This window comes from Penicillium mononematosum, assembly GCF_028829835.1.
Source record: "Penicillium mononematosum strain IBT 11891 chromosome Unknown utg000001l:1.0-4488741.0:1.0-4491989.0, whole genome shotgun sequence".
Lineage (NCBI taxonomy): Eukaryota > Fungi > Ascomycota > Eurotiomycetes > Eurotiales > Aspergillaceae > Penicillium > Penicillium mononematosum.
Window position 1 is genome coordinate 4363182 of NW_026643271.1, and position 16790 is coordinate 4379971.

General features: G+C 50.2%; 8 protein-coding genes across 8 annotated transcripts; 2 read left to right on the top strand and 6 right to left on the bottom strand.

Annotated features, from left to right (window-relative positions):
* Window positions 1–231: 231 nt before the first annotated feature.
* Window positions 232–2116, top strand: N7519_001664 (methylenetetrahydrofolate reductase (NAD(P)H) MET13; the record flags this gene model as incomplete). Its single annotated transcript, XM_057288442.1, has 3 exons — window positions 232–1055; window positions 1108–1279; window positions 1382–2116. The coding sequence occupies 3 exons, from the start codon at window positions 232–234 to the stop codon at window positions 2114–2116; spliced, it is 1731 nt and encodes a 576-aa protein (XP_057154525.1).
* A 1316-nt stretch (window positions 2117–3432) lies between these two features.
* N7519_001665 (putative NTP binding protein) lies at window positions 3433–6622 on the bottom strand (the record flags this gene model as incomplete). The annotated part of the gene is given in 2 exon segments (XM_057288443.1): window positions 3433–4344; window positions 4355–6622. The coding sequence occupies 2 exon segments, from the start codon at window positions 6620–6622 to the stop codon at window positions 3433–3435; spliced, it is 3180 nt and encodes a 1059-aa protein (XP_057154526.1).
* A 1497-nt stretch (window positions 6623–8119) lies between these two features.
* Window positions 8120–8374, bottom strand: N7519_001666 (uncharacterized protein; the record flags this gene model as incomplete). Its single annotated transcript, XM_057288444.1, has 1 exon — window positions 8120–8374. One exon carries the CDS (start codon window positions 8372–8374, stop codon window positions 8120–8122), a length of 255 nt encoding a protein of 84 aa, XP_057154527.1.
* Window positions 8375–8412: 38 nt separating this feature from the next.
* On the bottom strand, window positions 8413–8789 carry N7519_001667 (uncharacterized protein; the record flags this gene model as incomplete). Its single annotated transcript, XM_057288445.1, has 2 exons — window positions 8413–8600; window positions 8720–8789. The coding sequence occupies 2 exons, from the start codon at window positions 8787–8789 to the stop codon at window positions 8413–8415; spliced, it is 258 nt and encodes an 85-aa protein (XP_057154528.1).
* A 466-nt stretch (window positions 8790–9255) lies between these two features.
* Window positions 9256–10652, bottom strand: N7519_001668 (Nur1/Mug154 family protein; the record flags this gene model as incomplete). Its single annotated transcript, XM_057288446.1, has 2 exons — window positions 9256–10302; window positions 10395–10652. The coding sequence occupies 2 exons, from the start codon at window positions 10650–10652 to the stop codon at window positions 9256–9258; spliced, it is 1305 nt and encodes a 434-aa protein (XP_057154529.1).
* Window positions 10653–10969: 317 nt separating this feature from the next.
* Window positions 10970–11628, top strand: N7519_001669 (H(+)-transporting V1 sector ATPase subunit F; the record flags this gene model as incomplete). Its single annotated transcript, XM_057288447.1, has 5 exons — window positions 10970–10996; window positions 11053–11087; window positions 11163–11196; window positions 11283–11420; window positions 11488–11628. 5 exons carry the CDS (start codon window positions 10970–10972, stop codon window positions 11626–11628), a joined length of 375 nt encoding a protein of 124 aa, XP_057154530.1.
* Window positions 11629–12208: 580 nt separating this feature from the next.
* On the bottom strand, window positions 12209–12859 carry N7519_001670 (ML domain-containing protein; the record flags this gene model as incomplete). Its single annotated transcript, XM_057288448.1, has 3 exons — window positions 12209–12298; window positions 12356–12572; window positions 12642–12859. The coding sequence occupies 3 exons, from the start codon at window positions 12857–12859 to the stop codon at window positions 12209–12211; spliced, it is 525 nt and encodes a 174-aa protein (XP_057154531.1).
* A 1099-nt stretch (window positions 12860–13958) lies between these two features.
* Window positions 13959–16114, bottom strand: N7519_001671 (putative bifunctional fatty acid transporter/acyl-CoA synthetase (FAT1); the record flags this gene model as incomplete). The annotated part of the gene is made up of 5 exons (XM_057288449.1): window positions 13959–14130; window positions 14189–14332; window positions 14399–15545; window positions 15602–15757; window positions 15829–16114. 5 exons carry the CDS (start codon window positions 16112–16114, stop codon window positions 13959–13961), a joined length of 1905 nt encoding a protein of 634 aa, XP_057154532.1.
* Window positions 16115–16790: the final 676 nt, after the last annotated feature.

Here is a 16790-nt window from a genome sequence, read left to right on the forward strand (position 1 = left end):
TTCCTAGGTCCTGGACATTTAGGTGTCACAGTACACTGGGATTGTGCTCAGGCTCTCAGATAGCAGAAGTACTCTGTCTCATCTGCACAGGTGTCCCAAGTTCCACAAACAATTTAATTAGTTATTGCTAGCTGTCGGTATGTGTGTTCAAGAGCACAAAGACAAACCCTTGAATTGATGGCTTCTTAAGACTATGTGATATGCTTACGAAGACTAGATTAACCCGACACGATGCATATCCGAGAGAAGCTTGCCAAAAATGAGGCGGAGGGAAAGACTGGAATCTCCTTCGAGTTCTTCCCTCCCAAAACCGCCCAGGGTGTACAGAATCTTTATGACCGAATGGACCGCATGCATGGGTTGGGTCCTTCATTCATCGATATCACCTGGGGTGCTGGTGGTCGCTTATCGGATCTGACTTGCGAAATGGTCAGCGTGGCACAATCGGTCTATGGCTTGGAGACCTGCATGCACCTGACTTGCACAGATATGCCGGTGGAGAAAGTTGACCAAGCGCTCCAAGCTGCCTACAAAGCTGGCTGCACCAACATTCTGGCTCTTCGGGGAGACCCACCGCGAGAAAAGGAGGCATGGGAGGCCGCGGAAAATGGATTCTGCTATGCGAAAGATCTGGTCAAATACATTCGGGAAAAATATGGCAACCACTTCGACATTGGCGTGGGCGGCTATCCCGAGGGCGCCGATGACAACACCGATGTGGACCAGTTGATCGACCACTTGAAGGAGAAGGTTGATGCGGGCAGCTCTTTTGTGGTCACTCAGATGTTTTACGATGCTGATAACTTCATCGAATGGGTGAAAAAGTGCCGAGCCAAGGGCATCAATGTCCCCATCATCCCCGGTATCATGCCCATTCAGACATACGCTTCTTTCATTCGTCGGTCCAACTGGACTAAGGTTAAGGTGCCTTCTGAGTGGATGGAGGCCCTTGAGCCGGTCAAGAACGATGATTCCGCGGTTCGAGATATCGGAAAGACTCTGATTGCCAATATGTGCAGACAGCTGATCGCAGCTGGTATCAAGCACTTGCACTTGTAAGTTTACTCTACTACTCTTCTCAACGACATTTCCTAACAAATTGCCTAGCTATACTATGAACCTGGCTCAGGCGACTCAATTGGTTCTCAAAGAGCTCGAACTTACCCCGTCAGAAGATTCCCCCATTCAACGCCCACTGCCCTGGCGGCCCTCCCTTGGCCTTGGCCGAAGATCAGAGGATGTGCGACCAGTATTCTGGCGCAACCGGAACTCATCATACGTTGCTCGTACCCAGACCTGGGACGAGTACCCCTAACGGTCGCTGGACCGATTCTCGTTCCCTGCGTTCGGTGAACTCGACGCTTACGGTGTGGGCCTGAAGGGCACAAATGAGCAGAACATCAAACTTTGGGGCGAGCCAAAATCGATCAAGGATATCTCGGATATCTTTGTTAATTTCTTGACCGGCAAGCTTGACCGACTGCCGTGGAGTGACTCACCAATCACGACCGAAGCCCACGAAATCCAGGAGGACTTGCTCAAACTGAACCAGCGCGGATTCCTGACAATCAACTCTCAGCCCGCTGTCAATGGAGTCAAGTCATCTCATCCAGTGTATGGATGGGGCCCGAAGAACGGTTTCGTCTACCAGAAGGCCTACCTGGAGCTTCTGGTCCCCTCCAACTTGATCGATGAGCTCATCACGCGCATTGAGAAGAACGATGATTTGACCTACCACGCCACCAACAAGAAGGGCGAGCTCAAGACCAACACACGTGACAGCCCGAATGCCCTGACCTGGGGTATCTTCGCCGGACGAGAGATTATCCAGCCCACAATCGTCGAGACAGTCAGTTTCTTGGCCTGGAAGGATGAGGCATACCTCTTGGGCGAGCACTGGTCCAAGTGTCATGACGCAGCGAGCCCTAGTCGCCAGCTGATTCAGCATGTGATGGACGACTGGTATCTTGTCAATATCGTCGACAACGACTTCCACCGATCTAACGCTGTCTTCGAATTATTCAATGGCCTCGAGATCAAAGATCTCAACGTCGAGGTGACCGGAAAGCCATTGACCAACGGCCACGCCGAACCAAACGGCGTTGCTGCCAACTAAACCAGTTCCCTTCCCGAGGTCAACTCAGAACCGGTTGCTACTCATTCACACCCTCGACCCCCTCGACCCCCTCGGTCGTATGCCATCTTTGCAAACATCTCATAACAACTCAACATCTTACCTAATTCAACATCACTCATCTCAACGATAACACAGCCCATACAAACAACTACTCCAACACATCTCGGGCTCCCCCTGCAATGTCTTATGGCGTCACGACTGAAGACCTCTCAACGATTTCTTCCTCAGCGTTTTCATTTCAACATAATGTACCGATACCCCGTCTCTTTTAACAATGGCGCTTCGTCGATCGGATTCTCTTTTATTTTCTCGGATCTGTTCTTCTTGGGGCCCGGTGCTTCTCTTCTGGACTATTTGATGTTTTCTGTTTGGCCTAGTACAGTCCAGAAGAATGGAGGAATTAAAAAAAAATGAAAGAAGAACAAAAATTCAACATAATTTTGCCCTTACGGCCCATTCCGTTTTTATCTTTGTGTTTCTTTTGCGCTTGGTCTCAATTCATAGAGCTGGCAAGGGTGGCTATAACGGCCGACGGTAGCCTAGCCATGCTTTTCCCCCTTGCCTTTTCCCTTCTGCTTTCTTTGATCTCTTCTTTCGGTTCTTGCTTTTCTTGAATGCCGCTTTTGTCTCACAAAACAGCAGATTGCACCTTGGCTGCGTGGATACCTTCTTCGCATGAACTGAGGAAAAGGATTGCTCAACGCACATCAGCGCATGGAAAATGTTCGAGAAACGGACCTTCTATGTTTAAATTCGGTGTCTTTTCTCTGCGTTTGCATTGCTTTCGCAAGATCATTCCGGGCTAGCATACAGGCCCATTCAACACCAGGATGACGGAGTTGGGTCTGTTTTTTTTTTGTCTTTGATTTTTTGACAGCAAAAGAGAGAGAGCATCATACACGAGTCGAATTCTGCGGGGAACACAACAAAAGTCTGATATGATTTTATTTCCCTCTTCAACATGGGAGAGTCGACGCTGGATCACATCCCTGGTGTTCAGGGCCTTCAGCTTTTGTGTCTCGGTTTCGGGTCAAGAAGATGAATATCAATGCAAGTTGTTGTCTACTACATACATTGGCATACACAATGATAGATGGTTTCATATAGAATATCCAAGGTTGAGAGCTATTTAACGATGAGCTAGGAATACAGCCAAAAGACACAATTAGGTGAGAGTAGGTAGAACCGCTCGAGACCAGGACAAAGACCCGAAAGCAACAAAATGACCACTTCCAAGCTCGAGACCTCTAGAGAAGCAATCTTGTACAAGCATACAGCAAAAGGTCTGGCTGATTTTACATTATCAGGGCACGGCCAACACATTGAAACACCCACGCAAACGGCCTGGCAAACCATGCAATCCAGCTACTCACTAGAACAACATAGCCAACAGTACGGGCCATCAGCATGGCTGCAAACCCAAGAATCAAGAGATATACAATGGCTTGAAGAAGCTCCACCACGAACCGGGTAATAGCCTGGTCACGGCAAGGCTTGGGCCAGGCGCCTGTGGCCTGGTAGTGAGAAACCGTGGTGTAGATGCATTTGGACACATGCCAACAGTGGCAGGTCATGTTCAGGGTGTTGTTGACCACAAATTTGACATAAGGGTTGTCGGTGCCCATTCGGAGCGCTTTATTCACCTGGGTGACAGCAACAACAAGAATATTGAAAAGAAGCGAAAAAGCCAAAGGGTTGAGTCCCTGTCCGTCGGAATCATCCTTGTCTTCAGAGTGCATGTCACCTAGATCGGCAGAGACGTCTGTGATGTTGGATTGAAGAGACTCCTTAGGGCTTGCAACCTGAAGACCATCGAGTTCGGCGATTTCCAAGACTTTACCGGAAGTATGGAGACGAGGCAGGGCCCTCGCCTGCTCTGCCTTCTTTGGTGAAGCATCGGGCGTCTTTGCCTTGGGAGAAGAAGACTTTTCAGGCGTGGCTGGGGTGGTAGATGTAGACTTGCAGATTTTCTCCAATGTTGACGGCTTTGCTAGTGCAGAAATCTTTTTAGTTGACAAACGGGGTTTATCAGGTTTTGCTGACGAAGGAGGTCCCTCTGACAAGGTCACTCTTTTCGTCGTTGGTTTGCTTGGGGTAGGTGGTCGTGAGGAAGGCTGCTTATTTTCCTCTGGTTTGTTCTCCGGCGTGGCAACTTTTGGCGGCGAAGGAGGCCTGTTTGCCGGGACCGGTGAGGTCCCTTTCGTTGACTGAAATGACCGTTCTGATCGTGATGATTCCGAATTGTCCCTGAGACGGAAGAATTGGTGGAGGGCTTGGCGATTGCTTCTGGTCTGAACGCTGGGGAGACCCCGAAGAATTCCGTAGAGATTCGGCGCGTGTGCGAAGGGACTCAGTCCTGTTGCGCAGTATTGTAGCAAGGCTATCCGTGGGTGACCTGACTAGCCCTGAGGGTTTTGCGAGCCCGGAGGTACGGATGAAGCCACGGATAGTATTCGACGTTGTACCTGCTGCTCGTTCTTGACCGCGATCTTGCGCATGATCTTGGTTCCGATCCTTCTCGTATTCGTCTTTGGCCGTGGTGGAGATGCTGCTGACTGGCAGCGTTTGAGAAGTTGTCAAGGTACGCCCTGTTGGCTTGATATCCACGGTGGGTTCCCCGAGCCGCAATCCTGACGGTGTAGAAATCATCTGAGCCTTTGCCCGGACGGCCTTGATGGCCTCGGCGGTGACTGTGTGATTTGTGCCACCAGGACGACGCAGCCCTTGCGGCTTTGGCAAAGATGCTTTCTTGTCGGGCGTGGGAATCATAGTGCGTGTGATAGTGGGTGTGATAATGAACACATCGTCCTCCCCCAGGTTTTCTTCCTGGCTTCTGGACTGCTCGGGTGTATTGCTGGTAGGATGGTAATTCTCCTTGCTTGAGTCCTGCGACCTCGTCCGCGGAATTGGGGTTGGGTTCTGGGAGCAACTCTGATCCTGGCACATGGCTGACGGCTTCGAGCATTGGGCAGGTCTCGTATTCTGAGAAGTTTGTGGTAGCTCTTCTCGAAGGACTGTAGTCTCCTCGACTCTGTGTGTGGTTTGTCGGTCTGTGGCTTTCTTCACTTCCTTCAACACCTTTTGCTTGTTCTTGGAACCTAGGGCCAATGGGGGTGGATGGAGACTGGCATCGTCTGAGGAAGCGAACCTGAGGATTTCGTCTGGGTTCTTCTCCCCGGATATTTCCCTGCACCCTAAAAAAGACCCGTCGGCGTTTTGGGGACATCGCTTCTCCTTGGGTTTTGTGGGCGATTCCTCCCAAATTGTGCTTATCCGATTACACCCGATTTCATCGGGGCTGTAGTAGCGGTTGGCTATTTGACGTTGCGATGCAGTCATGGACTGGGGCTGGGGCTGCTGGGTTTGAGGCTGTGAAACTTGCTCCGCCTGAGCATTTTGCTGAGGCTGCGGCGAAGGACAATGTTCATCTCGCGACAAGGTCGGCGCTTGAGGTCCCTCGTACACCCCATCGTATGTGTTGACAGCCCTTGGGCTCTGTGCTTTTTGTTCGCTAGGGTTGAATCTGATCTCGGGAGACACGTTACGACTAGGCACTGTGTCCGGGTCTGTCATTTGCCCACCGTCCCGGTGTACCCGTTCAATGCTTCTCTGATACTCGGCAATTTGTTGAGCCGTCATCATTGGTGGATTGGGATCCTTTGCAGTTGGCATATTCACAACGAATCGGTCTTCCCAGTCAGTGATAGAACTGTTCTCGGCGGACACTGGCGAAACGGAAGGATGAGATCGAGCGCTAGAATCAGTCGTCGCGTCCGTCCTTGATGATTTCAGGGACGCGGTTTCGGTAACATCCATGAGTACCCATTGGTCGTCTTTCTTCCGCCATTTGCTTTGGCTGTCTACGGGACAAGTGGAAGCATCGTTCCTCGACCCCTGCGAGGGACTGCTCTTGACAGTGCTTGGACTCGGGATGCCGGATCGTGGGGTACCTGCCCGGGGGCTTGCCTGATCTTGGCTAGTGCTGGCAGGAGGTCTGCTGCGGTGATAGGATATGCGTGAGTTAAGAGATTGGTTATTGTCGCTTTCCTTGCTCTTGACACGTCTTGTTGATAATGGCGACTCCTGCAATTTATCCCGGATTTTCCTCCAGTATTGATCGTGACCTTTGTCCAACGGTCCAGGCTGGTCACCGAGCCGTCCCGAGGAGTGGCCGGCTGAGGACAGCTTAGGAAGGGCAGTGGGACTAGTTGTTTGATTTGAATCATCCTTACGACTTTCCGCGAGACTCCTCGGGACCGGCAGCTTGGTAGCTTTGGGCAGTTGGGAGATATTCCCCGATGCGCCTCCTGATACAGCATATTCCGGTGATCTTCCTTCTTGCCGGTATCGAGGTGGGGGTGTTGCTGAGGCCTCCGTCGAAGACTTGTATTCGGCTCGGTACGCTTTGTAGGCACTTTGGCGTATAGGTCGTGGTGAGAGATTCACGAGGTGTCCATCGGGAAGTTTGACAGGAGCTTCGTCCATGTTGGGCTGAGACTGCAGCGATTGTAGTTGAGGTTGCAAATGCTATGGGCACAGCACAATGAGTAGTTGTCCTAGCCCATGCCGTGTATGAGCGAGAAGTGAAGAGTGGGAAGAGGGTAGTCTGTCCCTGTGCTGGTTTTCCTGAGCAAAGGTCTATGTCGGCGGCTGTCGAAGGATACGATAGATAGACTCAAAGGAGCGGGGCGATCCAAAAAGACTGAGAGATCTTCATAGGTGATCGCGCTCATAACGCGTAAGAATAATGTGTCGGAATGCCCATGAGGAATGCTAACCCCTGGGGGAAATGCTGAAATGACCCATTTGGAATGGCAGTTTCCTCGTGAGTCCCGCATTCCAAGAATGAATTGCATCACCTGTAGAAGCTGAATAGCTGGATTTGAAGAAGAAAGTGCGATCCAGATATCTGAGGGTGGCGTTGAACATTGTGGTAGAGGGCAATGGTCTACTCGTACGGAGTACATGTAGGCAACCTCTCTCCAACCACCATATGGTATTTTCCACTTCTTGTAATCCCTACCTTGGTATATCTCAATTATAATAATAGTATATACGTCTTGGTTGAGAGATAGTAGAAAAGGGTCCTTGAAAAAAAGGGGAACTTCCCTATGTTAATATCTAATTTCTATCAATTTCTACATTAACTTCTATATCAGTGGAGATGTAGATACCTACATGGAATCTATAATATAGCAAGTGGCTTGTAACTTTAGAAGTTGAAAAGAAAAATAAGGGTCAATCTGGTAAAGGAGTGTATAAGGAGCATACCTTTGCACTCTGCTCTTAACCCATAACACTCCGCATATCGACAATAAGCGACAGCAACCTCCCTTCGGAGGTAGCTGGCTAACGCGAAAAAGCACAGTTGTCAACGTGGCCCCCTTTCGATTCTCGTCTCTACGTCAAACCTAACAGAGAGGCAATTTTTAACCTCCAGGCCAATCTGGCCAGAGGAAGGTACGGTCTCAAATTTCCCCTTTCCTGACAAACGTAATGAGATGATGCTGAAAGATTTCCCGCCTCTGCTGTAGTCTCTTTACATACAACCACATGTACCTGTCCTACTCTACCCCGGTTGGTACATCCAAAGGTGGAAACCTGTTGATGGTAAAGTGCTGTTCTTATCCTATTGGCTAGCTAACTAGATGTGGACGGGCCAGTCTCCACGTGGCCGTGGTAGTGAGACTTGGGCTTGTGCCCGGAGCTCATCCATCTGGTCCATCTCTCCAGCAGGGCGACAGTTCTCACGCCTTTGGCCTCACTCACGCGCTCGGCAGATATATGGTGTGGCGGAGTGGCTGTGGGGCCGCATTGATTGGGGTGGGGGAAAACCTTTGCACAGTATGGAGTAGTGTTGTTGTTAGGTATCGGGTTGCTTTTGAGTTGTTGGGGGGAGCCCCTTGGGCTGCTGGCGAGGTGGGTGGGTGGTGCGCCTAGCTTAACGGATTTAGCGTCATCCTCGTTGGCGTAAGTCGATTGTTAACATGTGCGTAGTCTAGTTGTGTGCCGTTCTTTTTCATATGTCAGACGTAGCGCAGCTAGTGGGCCGCAGGCTCTGTCACGCTCGCTGTCCGCACTGGCTTTCGGGTTTGGCTGGCACCCTGTGGCTTGCGCTTTGTAGTCTTGCGCTTCCCGCTCGACAGGCATGCCGCGTCGTTTATGGGATCGTCCCCGGCGGTTTTGTCCTTGTCGGTGGCTATGGGTGGTGTCGATGTTGTCCTGGGTTGGACGCATGCGGTCTTGCCTTTGTCCCGGGCAGCTAGTTGGCCGCGCTATGGCTCATCGTTGTCGTTGGAGGATATGTTGGTGGGCGATCCTGGCGGCGGCATATCTTGGAGGGAAATTATGCGTTGCCTTCCTGTGGTCGCCTGTTCCTCAGCGACAATGCGCTCCATTTCGCCCTCCCATCCTATCGAGTTGTTCAAGGCTCGGATGTCGAAGCGTGGATGGTTTGGATGTACTGAGGGGGTTGTTCGCTGCGGTTGTAGTGGTCAGGGTCGACTGATGTGACGCGATCGGCGGGATTTGTCTTAGGTATGTTGGTGTGCTCGAGGATCTCGTGATGGAGGCTGTGAGTACGCCGATCGCTGAGTTCAGGATCGTCACAGGCTGCCCAGGTGGCTGCCAGAGCTTTTTGTGTGTCGTGCATGATAAAGGGGTAGTGATCACAACGTGGACGTAGTAAGTTGGTAACTCCGAGGCAAGCAATCTGCCAATTGAATTGAATACGATGACCAAGTCAATCAAATCAAAGATCAATATCGAGCGATCGGAAACCAAAAATGGAAAAAAAAAAATTAAAGGCAATGACCCTAACGACAGTAGGTTGCCCTAGATGAGCAGCTTGCATTCCCCAGCGTGGCGAACATGTGTGAATACCATGAAACAGACGTAAAATGTAAAGTTGTATCAGGCATAGCCTCAATTAAGGATGGGATATATGTACGAAGGGTGCTGCTATCGCGTCATTACCGCGCATGCCTTGGAGAAAACTGCGCATCTGGGTCGGCAAAGTTTCATGCTTGTGGAAATGGAATTCGGTCATTCATTCGTCTTAGAACCGGCCTGCTTCTCGACGGTTGCTGAGGTTATCTGATCTATTGATGGTGGCTGGGCTACCTGGGTTCATTCCACCCGGCACACTGCTTTCTTTTCAGCGGACTGGAGCTCCGCATCAAGGGAGTTGTGCCACGCTCCTTGTAAACAAAGTCTCCATTGTTTTGTAAGCGGCGATCAAATGAAGTTGTTGCAGACTTTCTCAGCGGAGAGTTTGCGTGGCTGTAAATACCGAGGCTTCCTCCATCACCTGTTGTTGTTGCAGTTGATCGGAACTGCGGTTGCCGCATTGTTGTGCGACTAGTACCTCGAGCCATCGGCGAGCCATCTCGGGACATGCTCGGGGTGTTGGTTGGTGGGCCCTGGAATATAGAGGAGATCGGAGTCGATGCAGTCGGCTGACGGACCGGGGTGAAACCTTCTGGGTCGACGTGCTTGAGGTAATTAGGGTTGGGACTGGTCTTGAAACCACGGTTAATGATATGGGCTGGGCTGTAAGTCTCGACCCTGTTGCACTCGTCCTCGGTCTTGGGCGGTTCACCATACGGATCCGAGAACTGCGTGCCAACATCTCTCATCAAGGGATGCGTTCGAGGTTGTACATATTTAGTGTCATATTCTTTGAAGACCTCTTTGTGTACAACCTTCTGGTCCTTGGCTTGCTGTGTGTAAGAAGAAGAAATGAAGGACATCTGCACAGACAGAAGAGCTGTCAAGACGATCGTTGTCACAATCGTCACGCTGGGGCGAGGATCGGAAAGCTGTGTCGGGAGGAACAGCCAGTATACCAAGACGTGTCCTGGGCTAAACAGGCAAAAGAGTCGGAGACAAAGTGGCGAAGGATCCCAAATTGCGAGCTCCCAGACATCCCGCTGTGCATCTGGGTGGGCTCTCGAGTGTGCCGATTCTGTTGATAGCGCCTTGGCGATGTATCGCAGGGGAGACGGCATCATGGGGCTCGAATCAACGCGTACACGATGTGCTGATGGCGTCGCCGGGTTTTTATCGATGGAGTTCTCAAACAGACGATAGTGCCTCGTCTTCTGGAATGTGTAGATAGCATTGGCCGTAGAGGCAACGGCCATCAAATGGACGATGAATGAGGCCTAAGAAGAACAATCACGGCCGATTAGCTCCATGAATCTCGCGAATAGTCGGGCAACATGAGAGATATAAAGACAGGAAAAGAATAACGTACAAGCCACCCAAGCAGGGATGTGCCATCGTCGTCGCCGAACACATCGTCAAAAGCCTTGCTGCCACCGGACCGACTATTTGCTCGCGCAATAAGGAATATCACGTTGAGCGCAATACCAATAGGCAAAGCCCAGTTTTTCTCCAACTGATCCCAATCACCGCCTTCAAATTCCTCAGAAAGCCAAAGCAGAAAGTCGTATGGATTGAGGTGTGAGAGTATCCGCTCGGAGAGCGGGCGGCGGCGTACAAGTCGAGGCATGATGTCGGAGGATGGGAGTCGTAGTAGACGGAAGCTGTTCCTCAGCAGCTTCGTCTTAATCAAGAAGATGATGCAAGAGCATCAAAGGTGAGGGGCGGTTGAGTCAAAGGTCACGATTGTTTTGCGGACATTGAAGCCCTGCAGTAAACAAATCTGAGAAATTGCATCAGCTTATGTAATACCCAGCTCCCGGCGATAACCACGGTGATCAACGGACAGCTGGACCAGATCTGTCATTTACTTGATCTATCTCGAACTTCCAGTTGGAAGGTTGTGTGTCTCGGGAATCTCGGGTCTTTCTTTTCTTTTCCCTCATCATGGCGGCATCGGCCGCAACATCCAAGGTACTTGACATCGATTCAATGGAATGACCCCTCCGATCGCTAACTCGGTACCCCAGGAGCGGCAATTCCTGGCTGTCATTGGTGATGAAGAGTAAAGACCCTTCTTCCAAATTGCTCGTCCTCGAAAAGCTTGTGCCCAGCTGACCTAGCCCAACCTATAACGCAGCTCCGTTACTGGTCTTTTGCTCGCAGGTGTCGGGGTATGAACTGTTCACTACCCCATCTACGTCACATCTCCATGACATTTATATGAAAAGCCACCCTAACTTACTGGCTCCTTTTACAGCATGTCACCGAACCACCAGACTCCCAGAGAAACTTCCTTGTCGTTGATTCCAAAACCGAGACTTCGGAAATCGAACGCGCGTTCCAGAACTTCACCCAGGAGAGGAAAGACATCGCTGTGCTCTTGATTAACCAGCATGTTAGTTGCTTCCTCGTATCTTGCGCTAGATATTTACCATGTTCGCTAACGGGTGCCGCAACCTCAGATCGCAGAACGCATCCGCCATAGCGTCGACGCATTCGCCGATCCCTTTCCGGCTGTCCTCGAAATCCCCAGCAAAGACCACCCCTATGACCCGGAGAAAGACAGCGTTCTTAAGCGCGTGCGTCGTCTGTTTGGGGAGTAGACTTGTTTTACATGAATCTTTGTCTTTGTCATTTAGCTGGGAAATGGCGAGTTGGTTTCGCCGTTCCACCTGCAGGATTTAAACATCACCTGAGAATCTCAGCGTTTGAGTATAACTGGGAAGGAAACATGGAAATATCAGGAGGGAAGATACCCAATGCAACTGGAACTAGTTCGTATACCCTTTACATATATTTTCTTCCCGGCTCTACAAAATTCATTTAACATACGTTGGGTGGTCAGTGGAGATGACGTGATTGTATATTATAGCCACAGACATATGAGGCTGTCAGGTTTACAGTGCCGTACTCGTGGTTTATACAGACGATTGTAAAAGAATAACAGATGCGAAGAGCGTAGAAATGAGAAAGTCCAAATGATATCCGAAAGTACTGCAAAGCGTTATAGAACTCGAAACAACAGATGCGAATATTGAAGTAGTCATAAGAAGGGCGTGTAAAAGAGCATTGCGGATGTTTGGCCCCCGAGTCAAGCACATAAGCTAATGACGTTGACAGTTTAGCAAATCGAGAGAAGCCACCTGGTGAGTGGATGCAAAGCAATGTCTAAAATAGACGGGATCAAAAGTGAAACACGATGTCATCCGCCTTGAGGCAAGTGACCTGGTTCTGCTGCTTGTTGTAAACATCAGCAAGAACGGAGTATTTGCCCTATAAAAGGACGTTAGCTGTTTGCTTTGCTCTGAGACGATTGTAAAAACAACGTACCGGTGGGATCTGCTTGGGCAAGTCCACTTCCTTCGTCAGAACCATCTCGCCCTTCTCTAGGGGGCACTCCAGGTCCACATTTTTAAGCTCATCACAGAGGTCAACTGTCTGCTTGATCAAAGTGATGAGACCCCATTTCACTTCCAGGTTCACGGTAGCGCCCTTCTCGATTCTCTCGAGCAAGGTACCTTTGGCGGAGATTGTTAACGTCTGTCCTCTGTTATCACCGAGATGTTAGCTATCGAAATCTACTACATTTAGATAATACTCTTCGTGGACGACTTACGGTAGAGGCGGGTTGGGTGCCAGATCCACCGACTCGATCTGGAGTTTGTAATTGTCTGGCTTGGCACAGTACTGCAGGGGGTTTTCACCCTTGACTGGGTACTTCTCATTGTCGTTCGCCTTCAGCGAAGCCTGCGTGGGATCGAAGATAGATAATGCGGCTGCATTTGCAAGAGGAGCGGTAAGAACCAGGAGGCTGGCGGCTGATAAGAACTTCATGCCTATGACAGTTGTAGTTCGGAAAAATGGGCGCAGGTGGTGGATATCTTATGTGCAGTCAAGTAGCACCAAAAGAGTGCTTTCTAGTTCAAAAGGGTGTGGAGTTGGGGATTCAGAGGCGGAGATCAAGGTTGTGAGGAGAAAGAGATGTCACTTGATGACGCCTCCACACGTGATCCCAGGGGCAGATCTATACCGTTTCTGTCGCTCTGTGGTTCTACGACTCACGTACCTGCATGTGGCTGAGGAAAGGAATCCCTGCTACGAGACAATAATTGTATTTCTATCCGAAATCGTTCATGTTCGACACTGACAATATTCATCTTATGCTAACATTCAACACAAGTGGGGAGTCTGATCTGACCCACTATACTCCAGGTCCCTAATCCTTATCAATGATCGACATCCGAATGCCGTCAGATCAGAGCGGACATGCCAGGGATTAGTTATCTCATTTGTGAAACATACATTCCAGGCTCCAAGAAGGCGTTCTAGTTAGTTGTTGAACTTCCGTTTCGCTCGAACATCCGACATCTGGGCTTCCACACAAGTAGCAGCCATGTGGGGTACTTGGAAAGCCAACCAAATAGCAATGGAGGCGATGCATTGACAATGATGTGGAGATGTAGGTGAACGAACTGAAACGATATATATATATATATTGCCCAGAAGTGGTCTCCCTGATGGTGTCCTGAACGTATAGCTGAGGAGGGCAGGTGAGGGCACGAAGCCTTAAGCAGATATTTTCACATATTCCAGAGCAACTTTGCCAGTATTGTTTGCAGGTGGGCTAGTCAATATCAGGTTAAAATCGCGCCGCAAGTTGGACCTAAAAATGAAGATGCCCTGGAGGCTCACAGCCAGTCTGTTAAGCGCGCGCGTAACTAGAATCGAATATGTATGTGCCAGCAGTATCAATTTATATTCCCCCTCCACTATCGTTTCCTCTTTGGATGCTTTAGACCCATTCGGCTGGATCCACCTAGACCTCATCAGTCTAAAGTATCTACAATGGCGTTCATTGTCTGGCCTACATATGTACTCCGTATATTCTAGAAAAAGAGGGACAAGCATTGGGTACATCATAAAGAGTGCAGACTCAGATTTTGGCTTTGCCACTCTCAATCTCCGCCCAACTTTGCTCTTCCAGCTTCTGATACTTTGTGCCGTTCAACCAGTACAAAATATCGCCGCCCGAGTCCTGGCGAGGGTTCCAGCCCTTCTTCGCTAAATCACCTTTAGCCTGCTTGAAAGTGACACCTGTAGCAACCCTGCAGATTACGTTTGATTAGCGGCACGGCCAAATTATCGAACCAAGGGAATGCTTACTTCTCAGTGAGTCGAACCAGTCGAGGCAGAGCGTATGAAGGAACACCCTTCTTCTTGAGCGCCTTGCATAAGGTCGACATCAACTCTGTTTCAACCTCTGGTGATTCTAGCGTAATACCAGCGGCTCCAGCTTGACCATCATACCTAGTATAGGCCGTCAGCAATCCAATCTCACCAAACAAAAGAGCAAAAGACAGCCTCGAAACATACCCGCTTAGCTTCACGCCATATACCACAGCATCATGCACACCATCAATCCGGCAAATATGGTCTCGAATCTCACCCGCACTAACATTCTCGCCCTTCCACCGGAAAGTGTCGCCAACCCGGTCCTGGAACCTCACCCACCCAGATTCATCTTGAACAACCAGATCACCAGTGCGCTGGAACAGATCTCCCTTCTGGAACACATCACGCAGAAGCTTCTCTTCCGTCGCACCCTCGTTACCCAGATACTCAATCAGCATACTACGGTCCCGAACGCGACCAATTGCCTCTCCCTCTTGTCCAAGCGCAGCCCTCACACAGAACCCAGTGGCAGGATCCCGGTACGGCATCTCGGTATTAGTATCGTACTTGACGATGAAAGTGTCATCTTCCAAGAACCGGCGGATAGGCCCAGAAAACCCGACCTTGCCAGCACCCCAAGCTCCAATACCGTGATTGTCGAATTTGGCGACTCCCTCGGTTGAACGGTAGAACTCGCGGATCTCGGGGACGTTGAAGCGCTCACGGAACTTCTCCCAGATCTCCCCGCGTAGCCCGTTACCGCTTGCCACAATGCACTTGTGGTCCTGGTCGTAGGGTGATGGCGGTGTCGCGAGAAGGTATCGACATAGCTCGCCGATGTATAGGATGCGGGTTGCACCTGAATCGTGCACTTCCTTCCAGAATTTCGAGGCGGAGAATTTACGTCCAAGGCATAATGTGCCTCCGTTTCCGATGGCGGCGCATAGGCCGGTGAAGAAGGCTGTACCGTGGAATAATGGTAGAGGGGAGTACACGCGGAATGGGTGGTACCTTGAGTGGTTGTTTACATCTGCCGAGTGTGGGTTGGAGGTGATTAGAGTGAGCATGTTGCGGATCGCGCAGGCTTTGGGTTTCCCGGTTGTTCCTGATGTGTAGATCAGGAGGGAAAGGTCTTTTGGGCTGCGCTTGGCTGCTGCAAGTCCTGATGGGGAGAATTGCTGGAGGGTTCCAGAGGCGATGAGCTCAATTGCGCCTGTTTCGGCACCTTCGAATGAACCCAGGCTGAGTGTGAAGTGTGGTAGGTCGACGCAGACGTGTTGAGACAGGTCTGCGGTTGAAACGATTAATTTGGAGCCGGAGACGTTGACGCAATGGATGAAAGTATCGTCTGTCACTAGTGTCAACAGTCTATTCCCCTGGGTTGGAATTGGATGATCGACAAACCTCGCAGGTTGGTATTGATCATCGCTGCCACAGCGCCCAGTTTTGATAGAGCGTATACGGTCAAGACCATCTCCGGTGAGTTGGTGGTAAAGACACCCACTGTATCACCGGGATTGATATCACGGCTCTTCAAAAGAGCAGCCATTCTGTCGACCACTGCAAACAGTCGTATCAGCAATCAGATGCACCTAGGTGATAAGTCCTCTCGACGGAGGAGCGATACTAACAATCTTTCAATTGGCCATAGGACCAGGTCTTCTGCTCAAACCAGAGCGCATCTGTGGCAGCTCGACCTTCCACTTCCACCGCCCGCTCGAGCATCTTGTAGATGGTTGTTGAGCCATCGAGCTTAGCGATGCGCTCACTTAACCGCTTTGCGGCAGCCTTGTCGCTGTGGATTGTTCGCAAATCAGTGGCAATGGCAAGCTTCGCGTTCAGATAAGCGCCGGCGGCCACCGACAAGGCCGATGCCATAGCTACCGCAGGCGCACCGACTTCGGATAAAATGTCCATCGCGGCAGAGAAGCTTGAGTTATTTTCAGTCGAGGCTTCTTGTCAATTCAGCAAGAATTCAATGTCTTGTAACGGGGGGTATCGTCTATTCTCTATGTAATGGAAATTTAGAACCTCTCAGAAACTGGCCAGATATAAAGATCGCTAGGCCTCGGGGACTCCAACGGAAGTTAGCCAGACTCGATCTGCCGTTCATAAAAACAGCCCTGGAGAGGCAACTCCCTAAGCCTTTTTACATTGGCCATCACCCGTAGTGGAGTCTACGAGTCTGTTTACGGGAAATGCCCCATATTCCGTTGGGCTTTTCCCCAGTTTTGGTCAAATAGCTCTCCCGAGGTGCCTTGGAATTGTTCCTGAAAATATGAGCATCAACATATTAAAGACAACATTTGAAAACAGAGTACTTCTCTATCTGTCAATATACTCCCATCATGATCAATATTCAAATATTCAAATATTTGAAGCCAATGTACATGTGGGTCCGTGAAACGTCTTCAATACCATCAATATACCAATCACCACCTCCCATTACAAGCCGAGGAATGCCCAATTACCGTATCATACATTGTATGACCTCCGAAGTCTCGGTACTTCCACTCGGCTCGAATTGTCCTGGAGGGACTCGGCGGACTCGGCTCGGCGTGGAGAAACCTGGAGAAGCCGCGGTTCATTTTTA